Below are 24,464 nucleotides of genomic sequence, written 5' to 3'. Positions count from 1 at the left end.
CAATGGATGCGCAATAGCGCTACCGTGAGGGGGGGAGTGAATGACAAAGCTTCGTTGATTTGCAGGTGGCTAATCCCAGTAGGAGTTAAATCTTTAACTGGTATCTGGCATCAGGAAGTAGCCTAGATGCTGCCATTGGCAGGAGGCGGGACATGCCAGTGAGCCGCCAATCAGCAGCATCCACCGTTGACAGCCAATTGCACGAACAAATACTGAGCGAGAAGGGTTTACAGCATTAAAGTTCGTAGTCAAAAAGTTATTAAGCTGTGTTGAATATTAAAGTTTCAGTACGTTATATTTTGATAATAAAGGTCCTTACAGTTTTTTCATTACTTGACTATTGTATCGCTATGCTATGCTATGCTATCTATTCCTTGTTTACATTGCTGGCCATGACCGATCACGTAGAACGTCAACGGTTGACGCTGCTGACTGGCTACTGTAGTCTACTGTAGGCTACTGTAGGCTATCCCTGATGCCACATGACAGCTAAAGATTTAACCATGTAACTCCCTCTCTGACTAATATTGAGTAAACTTACCATGGATAAATCCAAGAAAAGAAAAGTGGCAGAGGAAAATCGAGATTTTAATTCAGCGTGGACAGATTCATTTGCTTTCAGTACTACTGATGCAGGCTTACCTATATGCTTGATATGTGGCGAGAAATTAGCCAATAACAAAAAATGTAATGTTGAAAGACATTTCCAGAACAAACACTCCGCATTTGCTGAAAAGTACCAAGCAGGAGATGAAAGGAAAAGAGCGATTTCGGAACTGCTGCGGAAATGTGAGCAGAGTAAAATTACTTTTAAGAAATGGATCAAGTCTCCAAATTCAACAACTGCTGCTAGTTTTGCGGCAGCTCAGGAGATCGTCAGGTGCGGAAAGCCATTCACAGATGGAGAATACTTGAAAGAGACATTCATTAAAATATCAGAACATCTATTCTCGGACTTTAAAAACAAAACTGAAATTGTTCAGAAAATTAAAGATATGCCTCTCTCTGCAAAAACCGTAAAGGACAGGACCATTAAGATGTCAGAAAACATCACCAGTCAACAAATTAACGACATAAATTCAGCTCCAGCATTCTCCATCGCCTGTGATGAGTCCAGTGATGTGAACGACATTGAACAACTAGCGCTGTTATGCAAATACGTGAACTCTGACGGGCCGCAGGAAGAAATTATTGAGTTGATACCGCTCAAAGGCCAAACACGGGGGGAGGACATTTGTGAGGCTGTGGTGAATTGTTTAAAAGCCAAAGGAATAAATACCACCAACATGGTGTCAGTGGCTACTGATGGGGCACCTAGTATGAGAGGAACACAGAAGGGGTTTATTACTTTACTTCAGAAGTCGCTGGGTCGAGAGCTGCTGACGTTTCACTGCATCCTGCACCAAGAAGCACTGTGCGCTCAAACATTTCCCCCCGAATGCAAAGAGGTGATGGACCTTGTCATTCAGATAGTCAACAAAATAATGGCAAAAGGGTTAAACCACCGACAGTTCTGTTCATTGTTAGATGAAGTCGACAGCGCATATTCGGATCTCCTGCTGCATAACAAAGTCCGGTGGCTGTCCAGGGGAGAAGTGCTTAAACGGTTTGCGGCTTGTCTGGAACAAGTGAAAACTTTCCTGGAAAGTAAGGGCCTCACCTATCCAGAACTGGAACACCCAGATTGGCTGGAAAAGCTGCACTTCATGGTGGATATGACAGGTCACCTTAACATGCTGAACAGAAGTCTCCAGGGAAAAGGAAGCACTGCCCTTCAGCTGCTGGAGTATGTTTTGGCGTTCGAGCGCAAGATGACAGTGTTTGCCAGAGATGTGGAGAAAGGTACGTTCTCTCACTTCCCCTCCCTGAGAGAGTTCAAAACGTCACACAACATCAATTGTGAGTACTTGCAGCACACGATCATTGCAATGCAAACTGCATTTGGACAAAGATTCAGTGAGTTCAGAAAGGAAAAAAGCACATTATCCTTCCCCGTCACACCCCTGGACATCGACCCGTCCATGCTGAACATGTCATCATTCACTTTCGTGAGTCAACCCGATCTTGAAATTGAACTGGCTGACATAGCTGACAAAGAGGTATGGGTGTCCAAGTTCAAAAGTCTGACAGCTGATCTCGAAGACGTCGCCCGTCGGAAGGCTATTCTCGCTCGAGAACACAAATGGAGCGAAATAGAAAACCTTCCCAAACTCGACAAACTTGTGTTTGAGACATGGAATGCAATTCCCGAAACTTATCACAACATCAAGAAGTATGCCTTTGGAGTCCTGTCCATCTTTGGATCCACATACTTATGCGAGCAAATATTTTCTAACATGAACTATGTCAAATCAAAATATCGCTCACGCCTCACAGATGTCAGCCTGCAATCCTGCGTTAAGATGAAGGTCACGTCCTACAGCCCCGACATAGAAAAGCTCAGCAGTGATGTTCAGAAACAGAAATCACATTAAACAGGTGAGGACACTACAATTTAATAGGCTATTATTTTGCACCAAAAAATATATATTTTAGAAACTGAGCTGGTGTGTTATTTTGATTTTTGTTCAGATTCGATGGTTTATTGCTGTGGCCGAGGAAAAATCAAGAGGATGACAACAAACCTATGTTTACCTGTTTAGGTGTTCTTTATGTTTAGACTTATTATAGCCTACTCGTTCTATATGTTTGATTTATTTCAAAGTTATTTCTCCTCTTCATAAGAGTTTGAGGTTTTCCTGTTAGAACAGCAATCAAATGTTCTTCAACAGCTTTCTCTTTGTTGTTTTATAATTTCATGAATGCAACGAACTATGTTCTTTATGTTTAGACTTATTATACTCGTTCTATATGTTTCATTTATTTCAAAGTTATTTCTCCTCTTCATAAGAGTTTGAGGTTTTCCTGTTAGAACAGCAATAAAATGTTCTTCAACAGCTTTCTCTTTGTTGTTTTATAATTTCATGAATGCAACGAACTATGTTTTTTTTGTGTCACAGGGAGGGGGTGAATTAAAAAGTTTGCGGCTCCAAACATTTTTTTTTTGCGGGAGATGGGCCAAAATGGCTCTTTTGATACAAAAGGTTGCCGACCCCTGGACTAGACGGATACTGAGTTGAAGGAGTTTTTTTTACCCAAAGACAGTGAAGGTAAAACACTTTTATATAGGCCTACAGTCCTAGTGTTAAGATATGATAAAAATACAAGCTGTGGTCACTCACACTAAAGCTCGCTGTGGGCGTGCATGCACCATGAACCAACCTGCCGGTGGCTGGCTGTAAACAGTGCCGCGCCTACAAGTGACGTATTAATCGCGCGACTCAACGAATCGATGACCAAATTCCTTGCCAACGCTTTTAGTAATAGATTTGTATTGATTTTGTCGATTCGTTGTTGCAGCCCTAGTCTTACTATATCTTTATATTGCAACTCCTGCACTTTATCTTTGCTATTATTCCTTCTTGGTTATTTGCTATTCTTCCATCTTTGCTATTCCTGGCCTTCCTCTTTGTTCTTTCTCATCTTCTCTCTCACTTTTTACCTTTCTCTATCAGTCATTTGTGTCCAACCTCTTCCTCTCCCTATAGACTCCCTCTCTCCCCTTCTCTCCCTCTCCAACGTCCGTTAGTTCCCCCCCCCCCAACCTTAGTTTTAGTCCCTCTCCCTCTCTCCAGCATTATTTGAGATTGTTAGTCCCTCTCCCTCTCTCTCTCCAACAATATTTGATAGTCTCTCTCCCTCTCTCTCCCCAACATTATTTGTTAGTCCCTCTCTCCAACATTATTTGTTAGTCCCTTTCACTCTCTCCAACATCATTTGTTAGTGTCTCTCCCTCTCCCTCTTCAACATTATGGGCCCTATCTTGCATCCGCCGCAATTGACTTTCTCATTGGCGCGTGTGTCGTTGCTAGTTTGCAAATGGCGCAGAGCGTTCTTTCCCCTCCACCGCCACGCGTCGGTAAATGAGGGAATGATCTTGCGCACCAAGGGGCGGTTCGGCGAAAGGAGGAGGCGTGTTCTGGCGCAAACGTTCCCTGGTGCTATTTTGCAGTTTCAGAAACCGCTTGCGCCACAAACCAGGAAATACCTGGTTTAAAGTCAGTGGCGCGTTGTTCAGATGCTATTTTAAGGGCGCATGCATAATGTTGCTTGTGCACCTCGCTCATATACTTTACTTCTCTCATCAACCTAGCCACACATTCTTGGTAAATTATTTGGGAAAGAACAGCTGATACAGCGGTAATAAGTTGTACTTTTAAATCAATGCATCTGCAAACACCGTACAGCAAACACATATTTTCTTGACACAGACATTGTGTACATGCCCATAACTTTTAGGATTCATGAGTATTTGATCGTGAGAAAACATTGTTTCACCGCGAGTGAGTGTTAAAAAGAATGAATGAATGCGGGCGCGTGTGTGTGTATGTGTAAAATAATTAATGAATGCGGGCGCGCGTGTGTGCGTCCATCTGTTTAAACACACGCAAACTAAACACGTAACGCATAATACAGTCCATGGCAATGTATATTAACGGGGGGACACATGCATATTAGGAACACAAGTCGATAACGATAATGCATACAATACTGATAGGAAACAATGTTTATAATGTATTGCGTATATAATTAAATAGAACCACAGTTACCGCATATCATATGTGTGTTAAGTTTTCTTTGCCGAAATGTATTTGAGGACTCAGTATTTCTGAAGTTGTGGAAGAAAACCTTATTCCATGTGTGAATTAGGCCATAATATTTGGCCATAAACTGAGCCATTTGAAGTTTGAAATTCAAGTGCATCTGTCTCATCGGAGACTGCAGACGTGCTGTCAAAATATCAACTCGTCAGATTCAAATGCGCTCATGGCTCTTAAAGGGGATGGGAGCTGGCACTCTCATTGGTTTATTTAACGTTACGCCCAAACCACACCTACGGGTAATTAGGCTACTTTAGACCAACCCTTTTTAGATTTGCGCCGGGCGCAAGAGTCATTTTTGCGCCAGTAAACTAGCGACATCGCCATAGAGTGTGCAGAGATATAGGGAGTATAATGGCTTAGAGCTGATACAGATACGCCTGATGAATGCTTTTCTCTCATGCCCTGTCTCCCTCCCTTTCCCCCATCTCCTCCCCCCTCTGTCTCCCTTATCACTCTCTTCCTCCTGTATCTCACTCGCTGTCTCTTCCGCCATAGAACCGCCCACAAAGCTACTTGCGCTTGGCGCTTCTCACTTGCGCTTCAGACCGTTAAAATAGGGCCCTATGTGTTAGTCCCTCTCCCTCTCTCCCTCTCTCTCTCCAACATTATTTGTTAGTCCCTCTCCCTCTCTCCCTCTCTCTCTCCAACATTATTTGTTAGTCCCTCTCCCTCTCTTTATCTCCAACATTATTTGTTAGTCCCTCTCTCTCTCCAACATTATTTGTTATTCTCGCTCCCTCTCCAACATTATTTGTTAGTCCCTCTCTCTCTCCAACATTATTTGTTATTCTCGCTCCCTCTCTCCCTAACATTGTTTGTTAGGGAGCTGTTACACCCTAGCTTATTGGTGTGTTTTAATTTAACCCTGGAGCAGCGCGTGACACCTCATCATCCTGAAGCCGGCCACACACCGGCGCCGAAGACCCGAGGTTCGCATTTCACGCACGTCATTTGCTGCCCCTAGCACCAATAGGAAGCGGCGCGATGCACCACCGTTGTGATCCAAGTAATGTGTTGTCACCGCAAAGTAAACACTGAATCATCATAATAACCTTCTTCATTGTCATCATCGTCATCATAATCCTCATCATCATCATCGCAATCATCATTATAGATGGCTTTTGGATTTGACTGTAGAACTTTGGTCGTGTTTAATGCAGTGCTTCACGCAGCATCAAGGCAGCAACAAAGTGTCAATAACAATGGATCCCGAGTTTCTATACTGGGCATTATGATGGCGGTCCTCTGCGTAGTGCAGTGAAGTCTAGTTAGTAGAGATGCGCGGATGAGCTGTAATGTCATCCCGATTTTGAGTTGCGTGTTCCGCGTCCCGACCAAAAGCCTGTCGGCTCGTTAAAATGTCCAACCACTATGAAATGTCCCCTGTTGTCAGCGAACATAGCCAACATGGTCTTATTATAGCCCGATCATTAAATAAAAGCCACATAGAAAGAATAAAGCATCCAGCATATGATTTTAACAATGTGTGAGGGCATATGCAGCAGGGATGATCGCACAGTGGAATGCTTATGGAAAACCAGCGGACGAGAGCTGGGCGGAGGTTTCAGAAGCAGGGAGATTATAGAAAAATATAATTAGTCAGTTTGCCGTTTTTCTAGTCAATATGTTAACCAACTTATTATTTATTAATTTATTTCACATTTGTCTGCAACGAACGAATCGGAACAAAATCGGGCTGAAATCGTGTAGTGTGAACCAGCAATAGCAAGCAGCAGCAGCGCCATTGTGCGAATTCCCTACTAGACCAAACAAGACTCGTAATGGTAGGGGAAAACAATTGTTAATTAAACATGCAATTGTGATGTAGAAAAAAATAAAACATAAAGTGCTTGCATGATATTGAAGCCTACAGCGATCGTTAGTTAACTTGTGTGGTGGGGCCTTATCATTTGTTTACCCTTGGTCCATTGCAACGCGATTGCTACCTGCTGCAGTACTCTCATTGGCTGAATCGTTGAGAGGGTTTTAGACTCAATCAATATAAGGTCGTGGGGAGACGAAGCTCTGTTCGTTTGTATAGTAGCAATATTAGGCCAAAACATTACTAAGAAACGAAAAAGTTCATCAATACAGGCTAAAAAAATATATATATCTATATTTTTTTTCACAAAAAGTGGAGTGGCCATTGAACCCGCGGCCTCATAGGTTCCGGCGCCTTTGCCCTGGAGCCTTCCCCTGATAGTGAGGTTGGTTTGGGGTGGTGTGAATGGTTATTCAACCTCGAACCAAACAAACGACCTCTAGTCTGCCTGAACAAGGGGCTTTCGGTCCGTTTAATAGTCGATTCAGGTTAGGGTTTGCTTCAGGTGTGACAGTGATCTGATGTGACCCAGCCAACCATAAGAAGCAAACAAGATTGCAATGCATTGTGGGTTGAAAGAGCACATTTGCTCAGATATACCGAATATTTTCATTATTTATAAAAATATTCTGCCCGTTACATGTGAACTTTTTTCCGAGATAAAAATTAATTGAGTTCAGACTTGGTGCAATCATGAGTTGAAAGCACCCATCAGACTATGTTCAGACTAATTTAAAAGGAAATTTTGTCGTCCAAGTAAAAAAAAACTAAAATTGGGGTTGCTCCCTTATTATTATTATTATTATTATTATTATTATTATTATTATTATTATTATTATTATTATTATCATTATTAGAATTAACAGCAAACTCTAAATTGAGTCTAACAAAATATTCATACGTTTCCATGTACTCTATGATTCTTGCAGTGTTTTGGGTTAGATCTTTGTTGAATGCACTTTCTGCAAGTCTCTTTGAACCAAAGCAGCTGCTTCATTAATGTAATGTATTGTAACAAGGGTGTGGAAGCTCCCTTTCTCCCTCTCTCTCTCTCCAACATTATTTGTAGTCTCTCTCCTCTCTGCCGCTCTCATTGTAACATTATATTTTAGTCACCTTCTCTCTCCCCAAAATGATTTGCTCGTCTCTCTCTTCCCTCAGCCTGGAGGAAGTTGCTCCACATTAAGTCCACACTGCCAGAGAGAGCATTGGCATTCACAGTATGAATCACTCCAATTTACCGCAAATTATTCCTAAACACACACACACACACACACACACACACACACACACACACACACACACACACACACACGAACAAATCACAGTTCAGAATACTTTGCAGCATAAATATAGCCACAAATATAGCCACTCTACCATAAATGATTCCTTAAACAACCACACACACTGAGGTCACATACAAACAAATGCAGACTTTCTCTCTCACACAGACACGCACACACACACGAACACACACACACACACACACACACACCCGCAGGCCCTGAGATCCTTGTCTATCACCTGGCTGCTAGCTTGCCGAGATGAAGATGTCAACATTACAACCAAACCATTCACACATTGAGTCCAGTTGGCAGCTTGCGGCAGTAAGCAGCATTTTGTGTGTCGTACACGATGCACAGCATCCTTGACTGAGTTTGTAGAATGTGCACGGCTAGCAAGAGCACGACACCAAGCACCCCCGCCGTTGGTATTGCTTCGCTGCCCGGTGTGCAGGTTATACATCACAGACTCTGTGATGTGTAGAGACTGATGCTGTTGGTGTTCACATCACGCCCGTCACACCTCTGTGCTACCGGAACGCTGGCATGGTACCTCAGATAACAACAGGGGCAGCAGTATAGTGGTATCTTTCTATAAAAAGGGATATCATTTGGTACAAATTGCGTTTTAAAATCCCTTGTGTATTATGGATGTTTGGATATTATACCGTCATACAATTTCTCTCACGCTGATACATGCACACACAACATGCACATGAACAAACATTGCCACACAAGCACAACCTTAAACATGCACTCTAATACACATAAGCAACGACAAATACATACAAACACACACTCACACACACACACACACACACACACACACACACACACACACACACACACACACACACACACACACACACACACACACACAATGCCTCAAGAAGCCACATAAACTAAGATAATGCGCAGGCTTGCCCTCATATCTCCATAAAGTGCTTGATTTAGCGACCCCAGCGTAATCAGCTTATTCCCAACCCAAGCAATACAAAAATGACTTAACTCAGTTTATAAAGATCCCTGCCGGTTCCCCTTCTCCAAAGCACATTTACTCCGGCTCAGATGGTAATTCTCCCATCTGAGTATCAGGGAAACTGGGTTTCCCCGGGTCGACTGGGGATTCGCTGTCATCAAAGAGGAATGGCTCACCATGGAGCCACCATGTTCATAAAGAGTATCACTGCAAAAGCCCTCCATGAATCCACTTCCACCCCCAAGGGGTGAGACAGGGGCATTCACTGTTGACCTGCAGAAAGGCCTAAGCTCTAGTGGGATTGCTCCAGGTTAGGGCCTACTCACTTTTTCTGCAGCCTGACATGTGAGTCACTATTCACCTGTCAGCAGCCATCCTAATCCGAAGGGGATAAGTGATTAAACACGTCTTTCCTGAATTATGCATAAATTAATACACACATGCAGCCACCGAGAGTGGAGGTGTGCGGAGGTGGGTCAAGACCACAGGCTTCCGCTGTGCTGTATAATAAATGTCAGCCGCTAAGTGTGGCTAACCATGGTCACATACATAATGAATAAGAGAGTTTCAAGGCCTGGGTAGAAGAATCCAGAAAATACATTGATATATAAACATACATAATATAGTACGAAGCCATTGGGATGAATTGGCCACGTCCTCTAATGAAAGCTGAGTGAAATTAATAATGAATCCAATGCCAACTCTAAAGGCTTATAGCATTAGCCTGTAACATTAGCTAGTTAACGAGTAGCAATAGCCAACAGCTGACTAGCTGCGGCCTTACTTGCCAGAAGCTCATTCATTGAAGATTGGCAACTTAAGTTCATATTAATGTTATCTGGTATGCTATCGCATAAAGAAACGTGCCTAGACTTACTCCCGGATAAGGTTTGAGACTGAGTTAATGATGGACAAGAGGATAATTTAATGGCTGGAATGTAGCCTTTGTACCAAACATAATCAAGTAAACATTCACTAATTAAAATATGGACTAGACCATGATATTCTATAATTTGAATTGTGAATCACTGCTTCATTATAACTGAATGTAAATTATAACACAGAACGTGGTAAATTATGTAAAATGTTCATCAAATCTTATAATTTTACATAAATATTTAGTAAATGCATTAAACATAATTGTATGTATAACAAAGATGTTGTGACAAATAAATACATATCACATTTAACTTTGTTTAACGTAAATTAGAGGCACATATCCAGCATTCTGGGAGTTTTAAATGCTGCTCAACGTAATTGATAGTTTACAAGCAGTGTAGAAAATGAACTTAAGGGGACTAAGAGTCTCTGAGAATCCAATGCAAAGTGAGAGAGAGAAGATGATTTCAATGCATTAAGTGGGGGTATCCCCTTGAGTGAATTAGAAATGTGTTTGTCGGTCACCAAGGCCCACAGAGAACCATGACACAACCCTATTCATGTTGCTTATTCACAAAATCAAATCCTGCGTCACCTCTAGTTAATGTCAGTAAAGATGCATGCACACGTGAAAACACACACATGCAAACAGAAACACACACACACACACACACACACACACACACACATTCACACAGACACACACACTAACAAAGAACATCATTACTGCAAATATTATTAAGACATTAAGTCCTAGAGCTCTGTTTCTCCTCATCTTCTTTTTCTTCTTTTACTTTGTGTCCTTCTCTCTTGTCCTTATTTTCTCTCCTGCTAAAATTGATTTCCAACTCATTTTGGAACAGTATTTCCTCCCTGTCTTTAAAAATAAGCATGTCATCCATCAACAAGTCAGACTGCTAGTTTCTGCATAGTGCCTTGTTTTCAGATGTCTAAGCATCACCTCTCTGGAAATAACTGACCACTTACAAGACCAACTAAACAAAAGAACAAAAACATCTTTCAAAATAATTATTCTGACAGCAGTTTGGAAATTATGTGGTACACTAAAATACTTGATTACAGCTTCATAAAACCTTTCTTCTTTTTTTTTTTTTTTTACTGAGGCACCTAATTTTAGCTCTCGATGGATTTAAACTTTATTTTTTAATTAATCGTTCAGGAGGCATTTTGATTGTCCAAAGCAAACATCCAAGTGAGACTGACTGCCTTTCGGTTTTCAATGTTAAGGCCACCTAAGTGCAATGGCAACATGATTGACAGCCAGAAAACTGTTTCTGCTGGAGTCTAGCGGAGCAGAAACGAAGAAATGTCACCTGACAGGTCCAGAGCAAATATAAATATATTCCTCCCTTTCTGCCGGCACTCTGAACCCCTCTTCAATTAATAAACACAACCTCTCTCTTCCATAATAAATGTCCTTTTGGCACAATAGATTTATTGTGGAAAAACCCTACCCTATCATACCTTCATCAGCTGATCCACCACAGGATTAAAACACTTCAATAATTGTGACAACTGTTTCTCAGACTGTTCAGTAAAGAGGATGGCCAAGGAATGGAAGAGAATAATAGAATAGCAAACTACATCATAAATATATAAAACAAAACATTGCCACATTTTCTGTTCGATTTTCTGTTCAAATCCTGTCATCTGCCAGAATTTGTTGGCAGTTAGAGGTTAGAAACATTATTGGAGACACCAAACAAAACAAGGGGACCATTTTGACTGGAGATGCTCTGAAAGTCTGGAGGGAGGTCGGCTCAAAGAGAGGAAACTCATAATGTGGAATTAAGGCAGAAATATTGTCTCTCAGTCAAAATCTCAAATGCAGGAGAATGTGTCTGAATGCCATGAAGTCACAATTTGAATGGCTGTAGAACACTTTTACTTTGAAAAAACCATTCAGTATCCACTATAGCTGAAAAAATGTTTTGCCATTTGATAATAGCATGAATTACATTTGGAAATTAAGGGTCCTTGCCCTTGTTTATATTTAATTTGTTATTCTTTATTTAAATTCAAGGCAGCCCTCTAAGAACATCAATGCACAATATTCAACTCTCTTGATTTGATTTTTCTTACATCTGGAAATGTGAGGACAGCTTAATTTAGATGCCAACGCTAACTGCAAAGCTAACACTAGTCATGATGCTAATGCTAAATATGATCAAAATAACCTTTACCCTAAAGCATTTAGTTCATGATGAACTAATCATTAACAAAACAACTTACATTTGAGGATTATTAATAACTAAATAGGGGTCCTTTAACACTAACACATACAAAGGTATATGTTTTGTTGTTAAAGTTTTGTTAATGATAAGTTCATCATAAAGGGATTATATATATACATTTTTACAATCTGGATAACTTTCACTGCCAAATATTTAATGGTATGATTATTTAGATTATCATTATTTGATCTTCAAATCATCAGTGTTTGCCCCGGCTTCAACAAACATATTGGTTTCCCAATTCAATATGTGCATACTAACGCACACATATACAGTCAAACAAACACACCTCATGTTTTAGGAGTTGAGCCAAACATTGATCTATGCATTGGGGAAGACAGCTGGAAAACACAATTGTTGTGTTTCTAATGTTTTCTGATTGTTCTTCATCTCAAAATGTTTGAATATAGAAGGACACCCGTGTTTATGTGCAATGTGTGGCAAGGCCTTTTAACTTGTTGATTTTGCAAAAATAAATTGTACTTTACCATTTGGGCTCTCTTCATCTATGGCCACAATGGTTGCCGGGGGACCCGAACGAGAGAGCTTACATTCTAGAGAGGGAGAGAGACAGAGAGAAATGCTTATTCATAGTATACTACCATTTACCATGCTATATTTGAATATTTAGATCAACACTGTTTGTATATTATATAATACTGTCCACATAAAACAAATAATGGTTACACTTAATTGAACACTGTCAAAATGTACAGATATCACATTTCCATCAGTTCCATTTGGCCAGTGAATCTGTCATATTTGAAAGATTAAAAGAAATTCTAAGGTTGCCCATCTATGCGGATGGTGTGAATTTATTTTGGAAAGAAACCAATACACATAACACATTAGGGAGAGATTGAAAGAAAATAATACTGCGTAGAGAGACTGAAATTCAATCCCTCAGACACAGGATTCATCGTAAACCATCATTTTCTTTCTCTTTTGTTGAATCAAACAAAAGACAAAAAACAAACCCCATCGCATTAAACATGGAATATTATTCCATCAGTGGAGTCTTCTGAACATATCACATCCCCATAGCACCACCGCTGGTTGAACCCAAAACGATTCTGACTAAACCGAGACCCAAGTATCCCCAACAATGTCTGTAGAAAAGAAAAAACAAATGGTAACAATCTGAAACCTTCAGGAAAAAAAGTTATAAACATTCATTAGAAATTACGAATCGATTTGGACAGACTACTCAATTTAGCTCTGACTTTACTTTGCAGTTTCTTAATGTGGAAACGCTTCTGCATATTTAGCTCTCATAGTGGCATTTTTTAAATCTGCAGTAGAAAATATGAGATTCAAATTATAGTGAGGTAAGAAAGATGCAATGCTTATTTTACTCTGACCCTTTGTGTCGTCCAGAAACCCGTTCAGTGTAGTTATGGAATATAACTTCAGTTTACCCTTCTGAACATCTACAGTGCTGCAACAGGTTGCAGCACATTCTTCATGTGAACTTCATATTCATTAAAATCAAAATTTAAATTTAATAATTATCACCCTCTTGGAAGGGGAAGATGGAGATAAAACTTGGAGGAGTTAGTCCTTGATTGTAAGTCCTTCTTCGATAAATGTATCCACATGCACGGTTTCCAATAGGAAAACGGCAATGGCTTTATTTATACGGGAGGCCGACTATGTGTTTCCAACCAACTACTCTGCATACTACGAGTAAAACATCGTCCACTTATACCGAGGCGTCCAACATGGTCATGGTGGAATCACCCGGCGTAGCCTTCTTACGAACAGATAAGGCATGTGGGAGTAAAGACGTTGGCCTCAGAGATACAGATAGATCCCGGTAAATAGATAGAAAGAGTCAGAGAGTCGTAGCACATGAGGTGGAGAAGGAAGAGTTCAAAAGATCTTGTCTAGCGACCATGATGAATCTAATCACAACCCTGAGCAATGCTTGGACCAATCAATCGGCCAGGATTGAAAATACACAAGATAACGTGAAGGCAATTCCTTAAAAAAAACAACTTTTAAAGACAAACTTTTTTGCAAGGTGGGATGGGGGGGGGGATCCTAGAAGAAGTAGGTGAGAGAAAAAGCCGAATTGATTTTGGGGAAAAGGCAATGGAGCAAATACAAGATAACAAGAAAAGAGAAATGGTACAGACGGATGCATTGTGGGAGCGTAGATTGACATATATAAGAGAAGAGATAGAGAGCTCTTACCCTCATATTGCCAATCTGCAGAGAGTAGGGCCGTCCACACACACAGGAAACAGCCCAGGTAGAAGGAAAGAACGAGGGGAGGGAGGAAGGAAGGAAAACAGTTAGTTGTATAACTAGAAATGAGAGGGTAGTAATACTGCAGGTAAATTGCAGTATTAAAGTGGAAGGAAATACAGTAAATACAAACAGAACTGAAAAAAAATGACAAGCAGACAGGCTGACACATATATGGAGATATAAACATGGATGGAGAGAAAAAGGGAGGGAGGAAGATAGACAGACAGACAGACGGACAGACAGACAGACAGATAGATGGACAGACTGATGTATGGATATATGGATGGATAGATATATATAAAATAAAGGCGGAGAGAGCGAGACAGACAAATCTCCATACAGGAAGAGATCAATGTGTCTCCCTCCACTAGGCTTCACTTCTTGAAGGTCAGCGTGTATCCAGTGTGTTGTAATGACAGTCACACTGCAGATGATTTGAGTGCGCTCCATTCGATTCCTCAGCCATATTCCCCAGCGGCCCCCCCCTTCCACTGTCTCTCCGAGGTGATGGAAGGGGGGGGCGCTGGCATATAGATCAAGCTGCTCTGGGCCTCAGCTGTTCGAGGCAGAAAGTGACTCGGCTTCTCCTCACCGGTTGTTCCCTGGCTAATTGATCAGTGCAAATCAACTAGCAGCTTTCTACTGGAGGGGGGGATACACCAGCAACACTGTTGGCCTTGTTTGTATATGTGTGTATATATATACTGTATAGATATAGATATATATACATCTACATCTACATATACACATGTGTCAGCCCCTACACTGCTGCTAGATTATTATTCTTCAAAGCAACTCGTCATCAAACTTATTTGTCCTCTCTCTCTTAAAAAGGAATTTCCGCAATCATACTTCAAAATAACTTTGATAACGAGTTCTCTGAGTGAGATTTTGGAGACCACAAATCAACCTCTTTCTCCTCAACCTCAACCTCCCCTATTCAGGAGAAAATACATACAACTTTTAACATATATATATCTCCTTCCAGAATCCAAAGTCTCATTCATGTCATCCTGTCAAGCACATTGAAAGAGATGCTACTTCATTTTGTATGTCAAGGGTCGTGAATCTTGCGTCTTACAAATTAAGATACCATTTATTATACATAAAAGCCCCTTAGTTTTTGTAAAAAAACAAATGATACATATTCTAATACGTGGATTTACAGTGAAAGGTGGTTAAAAGTGCACACGTGTAAGACATTGTGGAGCAGTGAAAGGTGGTTAAAAGTGCACCAATGTAAGACATTGTGGAGCAGTGAAAGGTGGTTAAAAGTGCACCAATGTAAGACATTGTGGAGCAGTGAAAGGTGGTTAAAAGTGCACCAATGTAAGACATTGTGGAGCAGTGAAAGGTGGTTAAAAGTGCACCAATGTAAGACATTGTGGAGCAGTGAAAGGTGGTTAAAAGCACACTTGTTACTTGATGAACACAGTGGCACGTTGTTCTTTCAAGTAGGCCTCGTAAGTCTGCACATAAAGCGCTCATTCCCTCTCTCTGTCTTTCTATCACTCTCTTTCTCTCTCTCTCTTTCTCACTTGTTCTCTTGTCCTGAGTACATCAGGCGTCTGCCAAGTGGTCACTAGCGTCTTATTCTTTCCTTCTAATCAAGTCTTGGGTAGTGGTGGGGTGTATATTATCATCAGCCTCGTCTTATATACGTTCCATTAATCAAGGGCTCTGGACAGATGTTTTTGTTTTAAGTGAAAGAACAGGATGAGTATGGGGGGGGGTATTGAAAGTTGAGCTTCACGATTTAAGACCCTCTCTCTCTCCTTCTCTCTCCCAATCCTTTAAACCAGGAGTGGTGCTATCAATGTGTCTGTTTTTAATCCATTATTCAGTTTGAACCGCTGAGTAGAGAGTGATCAGTCCACCGAAGGCGGAGCCAGATAAAATAAAATGGCGGTGGTGTTTTCAGGGACAAAGTTTCCAACACGCAGGACAGGGCCAACAGCTGATGCTTTGAGGGGGAGCGCTAACGCAGGCGCTAAAGTTTGATTTCATAAGTCTGTTTTAATAGCTGCTTGTGCTAGTTAAAGGACATAGCCTAGCAAGGATCTTTTATGAGACAACACACACACACACACACACAATCACACACATACTGACGGTCACGCACGTACGACACCTAAACACACACAGTGTATAAACATAGACATGCTGGCCAGCATGCAGTTCCACTCCACAAAGGCTGTAGACAAACACACACATACAACACATGCTCACGGAGTAACAAAGTATAAAAAGTACACCCCCTGGTTACCGGCGCCAACATGCACACACTGGAAATACTAGTGTGCCCTAACGACGTTCTCCATGGCAAATGCCCGCCTCAGACGGACACAATCGCACAGTTGACTAATGTTACAATCTATTATACATGCCCCACCTCTGACTCACCGTCGCTGTTTATTTGCTCCTGCATGTTTTTTGGTGATCATGCAGGCAGGTGTGTGTGTGTGTGTGTGTGTGTGTGTGTGTGTGTGTGCGTGTGTGTGTGTGTGTGAGTGTGTGAGTGTGCTTTCTCCCCAAGTCCCTGAGGGTTTCTTCCACAGGGTGGCCCCCCAGGCCGAGGCTCTGATGCACTGCTCTGAGCTCCGGGAATCGGTGGTCTGATGTGAAAACGGAGTGGGTTTCCTACCAGGATAAACTGATGCAGATAAAGGTCTCATGCTGTGAATAACATGCCTCAACTCAAAAGAGGCAAAACACATCGCACCGCAGAATACCAAACTTGCCCCTTCTTTGAAACATGCTGACGGCGGGGTGAACGCATAGAACAACAAAGGAGGGAGAATAAAGAGAGACGAGCTGAAGGCGTCCCACTGACGCTCTGTCGGAAGGCATTTTGGGTGTTGCTGTTTGCCAGGTTTCATGGTCGTTATCTATCAGTAATGCCTTAGAGGGGATCTATCAGGATCAAACTATGTTCCTCTGTTAGTTACAAAGCAGGGCCACATCAACATCCATGCCCCGTTTTGAATGATTCGGAAATTATAATAAGGGGCTCTGACCAGCCGCAACACATGGTCATGTTGACAGCCAACAGGTGCATGTTGGGATTGTGTTTGCCCGCCACTGCAGGAAGATTTGAATCTGGGAGTACAATACCCACATTCAATAAGAACGCAGTGCGGACTGGACTAGAATTTGCAATGGGGGGGGGGGATTGGGGGGCAATACAGAAGGGATGGGTTCAGAAGAAATGAGAAGAGACCAAAAGAGGAAAGAGAAATAGACAAGAGAACGGAGAGAAAAGGAGTAAAGCAGATAGAAGGAGGGGAGAGGGAAAAGACCAGAGAGGAATCAGACAAGGTGAAGAGAGAGGAGAAGAGGAAGGGAGAGAGGAGAAGAGAGGAGATGCTGTGAAGAGAGGGGTATGAAGTAAAGGAGGAAAGGTAATGAGCAGAAGAGGGAGAGGGAGGAAAGGGGATAGCAAAGACAACAAGATATGGAAAGAGAACAGGAAAGAATAGATATAGAGAAGGAAGAGGAAACAAGACGAAGGCAGAAGAGAAACATAGAAGAGAGGAACGGAAAAAAGTTTTGGAGAGAAAAGTAAAGGAAAGAAGCATACAATAAAAGGCAAGGGGACAAGAGGATAGGAAAAGTGTGGAGCGAGAACAGAGCAGAGGGAAGTTAAGGATTGATAAAGGGAACAGCTGACCTTGTGTGAGATTGATGTATCTCTGGAGAACAAACATGCACCAACACACACACATACACTGACACACACTGACACACACAGCCTTGGGGATCTCCACTTTGTCACTTCGGTGCCTTATCCTTTGTACCTACCTCCCTCTATTCTCAGTTCTCTTCTTTCATTTTACCACTTCCATCGCTTTAAGCAGCTTCAATCACCTTTGCCTTCGTCTATCATTCCTGTAGTTCTTATTTTCTTGTCCAACTCTCCAATGGTCACACTTCATGCTTTGCACCAATTCCTCATTTATACCCTCTTCTAGCCCTTTCTTCAAATCTCTTCTTCCTTCTATCGTCCATCATTCCTCCCTTGTCCCTCCTCCCTTGTCCCATCCTGACTAGTTTATTCATTATCAGAACAAAACACAAGCTTTGTCACGGTAGATATGCCGTGTGTTTCTGCCTCTTTCTGATGGTATCCATCGTAGACTCCTGTCAGTTCGGAGCTTCTACACTACTATCCCGTACTATTGGACAGGCCTGCCAAAGCCACACTACCACATTATTTTCCATCCTTTTGTCAGAGCATTTGATTTCTTGATCGGATGTTAGGATGTTAAGATAATTTCAACAAACAAAAAATGCTTCTAAAAATACTATCTTTAATACAGTGAGGGTCATTACTGGTAGTGCTGCCCCCGATAGATATCCTTTGTCGTCTCCTTTAATTCTTCTAATTTCAAGCCAATAGATCCTTCCTGAAGGTCAGAGTGTATCCGGTCCGGTTGTGATGACGGATTCACACTGCTGATGATTCTGGTGCGCTCCATTCGATCCCCCCCCCCGTCCTGTTGGCCGGTTCCCTGCGGTGATGGATGAGTGCCGGCGTTACTTTATAGATCAAGCTGCTCCGGGCCAGAGTGTGCCTCCAAAAGCATTAATTGAGTTGTCTCCTCTGCACCTTATGTTCCCTAACAAACCAATGGATCCAATTCAATGTTTAGATTCAAGAGATTCCAGATTCGTCCCCATTGCTTTGTTTGTGTATGAGCTCAGCTTGAGTCCCAGATCTGAGGGAGTGTTGGAGAAAGTACGGAAACATTGTGCTACTTTCACAGAGAAATAAAAAATATATATATATTGAGCCTTCAAAATACTGTACAAGCGCATGCGTGAAGCGGGTGGACAATTAAACGGTATCAACAAAGCAGTAATAATTCTGACTAACTTATTTCCCCACTGATAACAGAGTCCAGCCTACTTGTAGCAATAACACAATAAAAGCATTTTGGGGGGAAATAACACATTATCTGAAACCAAACAATTGCAATATGACGGTCCAAAGAAATGTTTTCATTTCACTTCTTTAACGCTGTGTCCAAGTGGGTTCAGGGTTTAAAGGCATGTATAGTGTGACCCCCAGGTGTGTGAGTGAGGTAATGGAGCTCTGACCAGAGTGGTCAACGTTAATGGCTGTGTCCGGGAGCGTTCGATTCCATGGGCATAGTCGCATCAATGTATAGAAGACATGGTACCTGTTCCTTGTTGCAACTCTAAATGCGTCATTCCGTTCCAGAGCATCTGATATCGTCAATCAGTTAGGCTGCCCTTGTATAACATGAAAACATATATAAGGGAAGCCTTTATAACAATCAATTTAAAAATCATACCACTTCTGACATCACAAGTGGGAGCGTGAAACCTGATGTATGCCGAATCCATCTGGCTCCAACCAACCGGTGGGTAAGGTCCACCAGTGGGAGTTTGATCCATATTTCATGCATACACCACTTGTGATATCTTGCTCATAGATCTGGATATGGCTCACATCGGCTGGTTAAAGAGGGGGCCTTTTAAATCAGCCACCCCTAAAACTGAAGGGGATGGGAGTTGAAGCACCCCTGGGGGGGAATGCTTCCACTGAGCACCATCTTGAAGAACAGACAAAGATATATCACGATGGATTCACCGCCCTGCAGCACCGGCTGGCTATCCATTCAAACAGAGGTGTGTATAGCTACAGTTCCATCATGCTTATCAACATACCTACAACACGAGTTTGGGCAATTGCAAGGGAAACACTATGTAATGTGTTTTCCTTGCATGTCATGTAATCTGGTATGCTTTGTGATGATGATATATGACCATGATATGATCACATACTATTCACCAGTGAACCAGAAGGCTTGCTGGATTGGTTGATATTTCGTGATGATACCCCCCAATAGGCCATCTAGCTGATGTCATATCTTATGATGTCAATGTGACCATCTTTATCGTTATGGACCATCTCAAAAAGTGATTATGATATATAATACAACACACATCGACATTAAGATTAAACCTGTTTGACACCAGGAAAGTATTATAATCTTAACATGATATGATTTGCCAATTATGTGCTATAACGCTTTTCCAAATGTGAATGCCTCGCCCGCTCGACCTCCTGAGCTGATCCAACCCCATGTATGAGTGTGTCTTGGTATATATATATATACAACCGACAAACAGAAGATCCCGCTGTGCCTCAGCACCAGGGGGGCCCTGATCTCCCTGATAAGCCTGCGAGCCGAGACAAGCATGGAGGCTTGACTCTGTAAGCAACGTGCAGGCAGAGGGACATGTGGGAGGGAAAGGAGTACTGAGTAGGGGGAAATGATGGAGAAAGAAATAAAGAGAAAAAGAAGAGAACAAATGCACAAGGGTCGAAAGCATGAGGAGAGATTTATATAATAGAGAGGGGAATTGAGGGAGAAGAAATAAAAAACAAAGACAGAAGGGGAGAAAGTTTAAGAGATTATATGATAGAAAGGTCGATTAAGAGAAAATAAATAACCTGTGGAGATAGATGGAGCATGAGAAGGATCATATCAAAGATATGAATGTAAAGAAAGAAAGAAGTGCTGAGAGAGATCTGTAAATACTACAGATAGCGATGGAAATAAATAAGAGAAAGATAAAGAGTTAATATAATTAAATTATTCCGAGAGGGACTAAGAACTAAGAACTAACTGGTGCGTGGAGAAAGAGACATATAATACAGGGGTAGGGATAGAGAGAGTTAATCTTCTTTACCGTCTGTGTCTTGTCCGAAGCAGGCAGAAAACAGCAGCAGGTAGAGAACTACTACTCCCATAATAACTGGCAAATTGAATTGGTGCCATCTTGACAATGGCCCCATTGTGTGTGTTCCAGCCATCTTCAGCTCTGGGCCGCTTTACGCATCCACCTGCAGAAAAACATAACACACAGATCAGATACAGGCACACAGATCGCAATCACACACACACTCTCACATACAGCAACAGGCTCACAATCACATTCATACACATGCACGCACACACACATAAGCACAATTACTTCCACACACTGACGGTGACACCGACACCGACACATCCACCTTAATAAATATAAACACACATACTTACACACACCAGACACACAATCACACACACACATACACACACACACACACACAGGTCAGACTTAGGCTTAACTTGATCAATTTGGCGCCTGACACCGGTACAAAAAGGGCCCAGCTGTGGTGGTCCACCCGGGTGCATTAGATTTGTCGCAATCAAACACATGCCCAAGTACAACAATTTTCCACTCCATTCAGTTGAAGAATGGATCCATTCAGCCAGATGCGTGTTGTTGTGAGATTGTTACCAGATAGCGACGCACACATTGGCCGTGAAACAGACAGGAGCATAACATGGTCTCAATTCATAATAACGGCAAGGGACTTAAAAAAATGCAATTGTCTATACCACGTAACTTGTACACAAAATCTATAAAGAATCAAAGGACCCTTTGTCCATTAGCATATTTTATGATGATTTGAATAGTTTCCATGCACTAAATCATCCGCAAAATGTTTTGCTACATGTCAGTAAGATGTAGCAGACATCATGGAAATGTTGGCACACTAATAACCTGTACTCCGAATACAATTTCACTAACAATTTACTCACAAATAGTTGACATCCGTGACATGTTGACTCCAGACAATAGTATGCAATTATAATAAGGCACTAGGCTAAGCAATGTTCGTATCTATGCATTCTACTGGGTTTCTACAGCAACTGGGAAATTGTCTAATCCAGCATTGCGTGACAGAAATTTCTGTTTTATAACACTACACACAACACAACAAAAAGAAAAGCTATTAAAAGACACTTCTTACTTTTCCAGAGATTATAAATTAGGTTTAAGACAATCAAAATCTTTATTACACCCCATAAACTCTGCCCCCCTCTCTTTATTTATTATTTTCTGTTCTTCAAATGCGATTAGGAAGTTAGTTGGATGTCGCTTTGGGAATGACATCTTTCCTGAACCGCACTCTAAAGTACATTTTCACACTTTTCACTCAAACCAGCAAATGCCATGTGCAACAAATAAAGATATGACTGAGCAAAACCATGGTGTCATCAGTGGATTCGCGCACGTACACACACACACACACACACACACACACACACACACAAAAATTCAAATACACTCACAAATCACAAACTCATGAAAACCTTTGATGTATTTTTAAAGAATTTCAAAGCAGCCTCATGCCATATAAATCTACAGAAAGACATGCTGGGAATTTACTACTGGTGATTATACATTCAAACGCTTCGGTTTTGTAAGGACACACACACCTGCATAAATAAGGATGTGAGGGCTCTCAACCTCGTACACACACACAAACACACACACACACACACACACACACACACACACACCACACACCTATCAATTCAGTTTAGTATTTCACCTTCAAACATCAAGTTGTGGTCCTGTGTTTGAGTTGCTGTTTTAGTCCCATTCTGAATCCAAAATAACATCATTTTTCACCTCATAACCTGCACTTATATATGCAAATACAGTTTTTCAGAAATATGCCTTGATCTGCAAGTGAGTGATTAGCCTTGAAACACGAGCCTGAATCCAAACAACTGCCACCGCATTCCCTTGGCCTTTATAGACATCGACTGTTTAACTGCAACCTTGTCTGACAAAATACCCTCCCCCACACAGCTTCTGATGAAAAACTAATTTACACTTACACCATTCGCCAACGCACCCCTTCATGGGGAGAGATCACAGCCATCCATCCGTAAGTGCAGTGCCAGGTGAACCCGCACACCAACAGCCTTCACTGAGTTCAACCCAAAATACGAAAACAGCCAGGTTTCATTTACGGCACCCTGTCCACCTTCAGCCAACCTCTTACCCCTTCTGAGGTCCAGGAGTCGAGATGGTATCCCTGGATGGAGTGCATTTAGAGTAGGGGTGGCAGCCAGCTAGGTGTCTGTCACGCACCTAGGTGACATTTAATTGGGCTTCTCCAGACAAGGCAGAGGGTGTTGCTGTTTGAAGACCGGTTTATTGTAAAGGTTTGTGGGTGGCGATAAATGGCCTTGCTCTAAGTTGCCATCCAGGAGAATTCCCCCTTAGTGTGTGTGGAGATGGCCGGTTTAACTTGTGCACACTGAACTTGTCCTCAACGTGTGTGCAGCCTCGACCAGCCCCATAGTCTCACTGAATGTTCAAGGTAATGAAGCTCTTCACCCTCTTCTTCCCTCATGTACAGCCTTGGCTACCATCTCTTTTCAGATGGACAAAAATCCTTTAATTCTGTGCTGATTGCCTGTTTGACTTGAAGTGGTCGTGTTGCGGAACACGCGGGCCCGACGCCATGAGGGCTCCTATGGGGTACGGCAACAAAAAAAGTCAGGTTTTTTTTTGCTCCCTGTTGAGGCTTTTTGCAAAAATAAAGATTATTGGGCCGAGACACATGCAATTATCGCTTTGGCTGTTGTATCAGAAGAATGGATAGCTTAGTTTATTGTGTGAAGGGAGTCACGAATCACCATTGCTTTGAATGGCCCATTTCTAAATGCTTAAAAGATGAATCACTCATTTCCGTCCACTCTAAAACAAATCTAATCCAAGAAATACCAATCCATGAATAATATGTTAATGTTAAGTGTTTTCTTTCAGAAAAACAACTACTTATTGTTAGATAACGGGTTACAGAGTAACAGGAGAGCAATATCAGGGTTCAGGGAGAGAAACTACAGTGTTAGACTGTTGTTTTTATAAGCTTTTCCGTAGTAGTATTTCAGTACAATTTTGCAGTGGTTTTAAGGACATTACCAAGAGGGGGAAAGCTGGATAGATTGTTAGACCTGTTCTTTTGATAATCCAGTCATAACACACATGTCCTGAGGAAAGTGACTCCCTCTTTGGGGCTTTTACACAAGCCGCAAACAGACGTTCTTCCACGCCTCCGACCAGCTGCAAGTAGTATTAGTATTAGAATAGTGTGTAGTCATAGAATAGTCATCATTTATAAAGCATTCATTCTCCATGAATTCTCAATAGTAAGTCATTCATAATCAGTTGTCAATTAGTAATGAAATAATTAGATAATGGTTTATAAGTTAATTTAAAAGGGTGAGTTGATGATTTAAAAATGTTTACAATGCGTTGATAGATCTTTGAAAACACTCAAAAATTCTTCAATTCATGATTAATTCAGAAAGCATTCAAGCAAGTGTGAGATCATCTAAACTGACCACTATAGACCTTACTACTTGTTACTATGTTTAACTTGGTACTGTTGCCATGGTACTTGAGCTA

The 24,464-nt window shown here is 41.6% G+C and overlaps 1 protein-coding gene across 1 annotated transcript in view; it reads right to left on the bottom strand.

Moving 5' to 3' along the window:
• LOC307090604 (protocadherin-15-like) overlaps positions 1-24,464 on the bottom strand; it is a gene marked incomplete at its 3' end in the record, with an annotated part of 172,862 nt that overhangs the window by 133,298 nt on the left and 15,100 nt on the right. The window contains 3 exon segments of the mRNA XM_079757338.1: positions 12,410-12,475; positions 14,118-14,132; positions 20,898-21,051. Coding sequence (XP_079613464.1) covers positions 12,410-12,475; positions 14,118-14,132; positions 20,898-21,021 — 205 coding nt within the window. The 5' untranslated portion in view covers positions 21,022-21,051.

The sequence above is a fragment of the Pollachius pollachius genome (assembly GCF_949987615.1).
Source record: "Pollachius pollachius genome assembly, chromosome: 19".
NCBI lineage: Eukaryota > Metazoa > Chordata > Actinopteri > Gadiformes > Gadidae > Pollachius > Pollachius pollachius.
The sequence above is the reverse complement of the archived record's forward strand: the minus strand, read 5'-3'. Positions and strand labels throughout refer to the sequence as shown.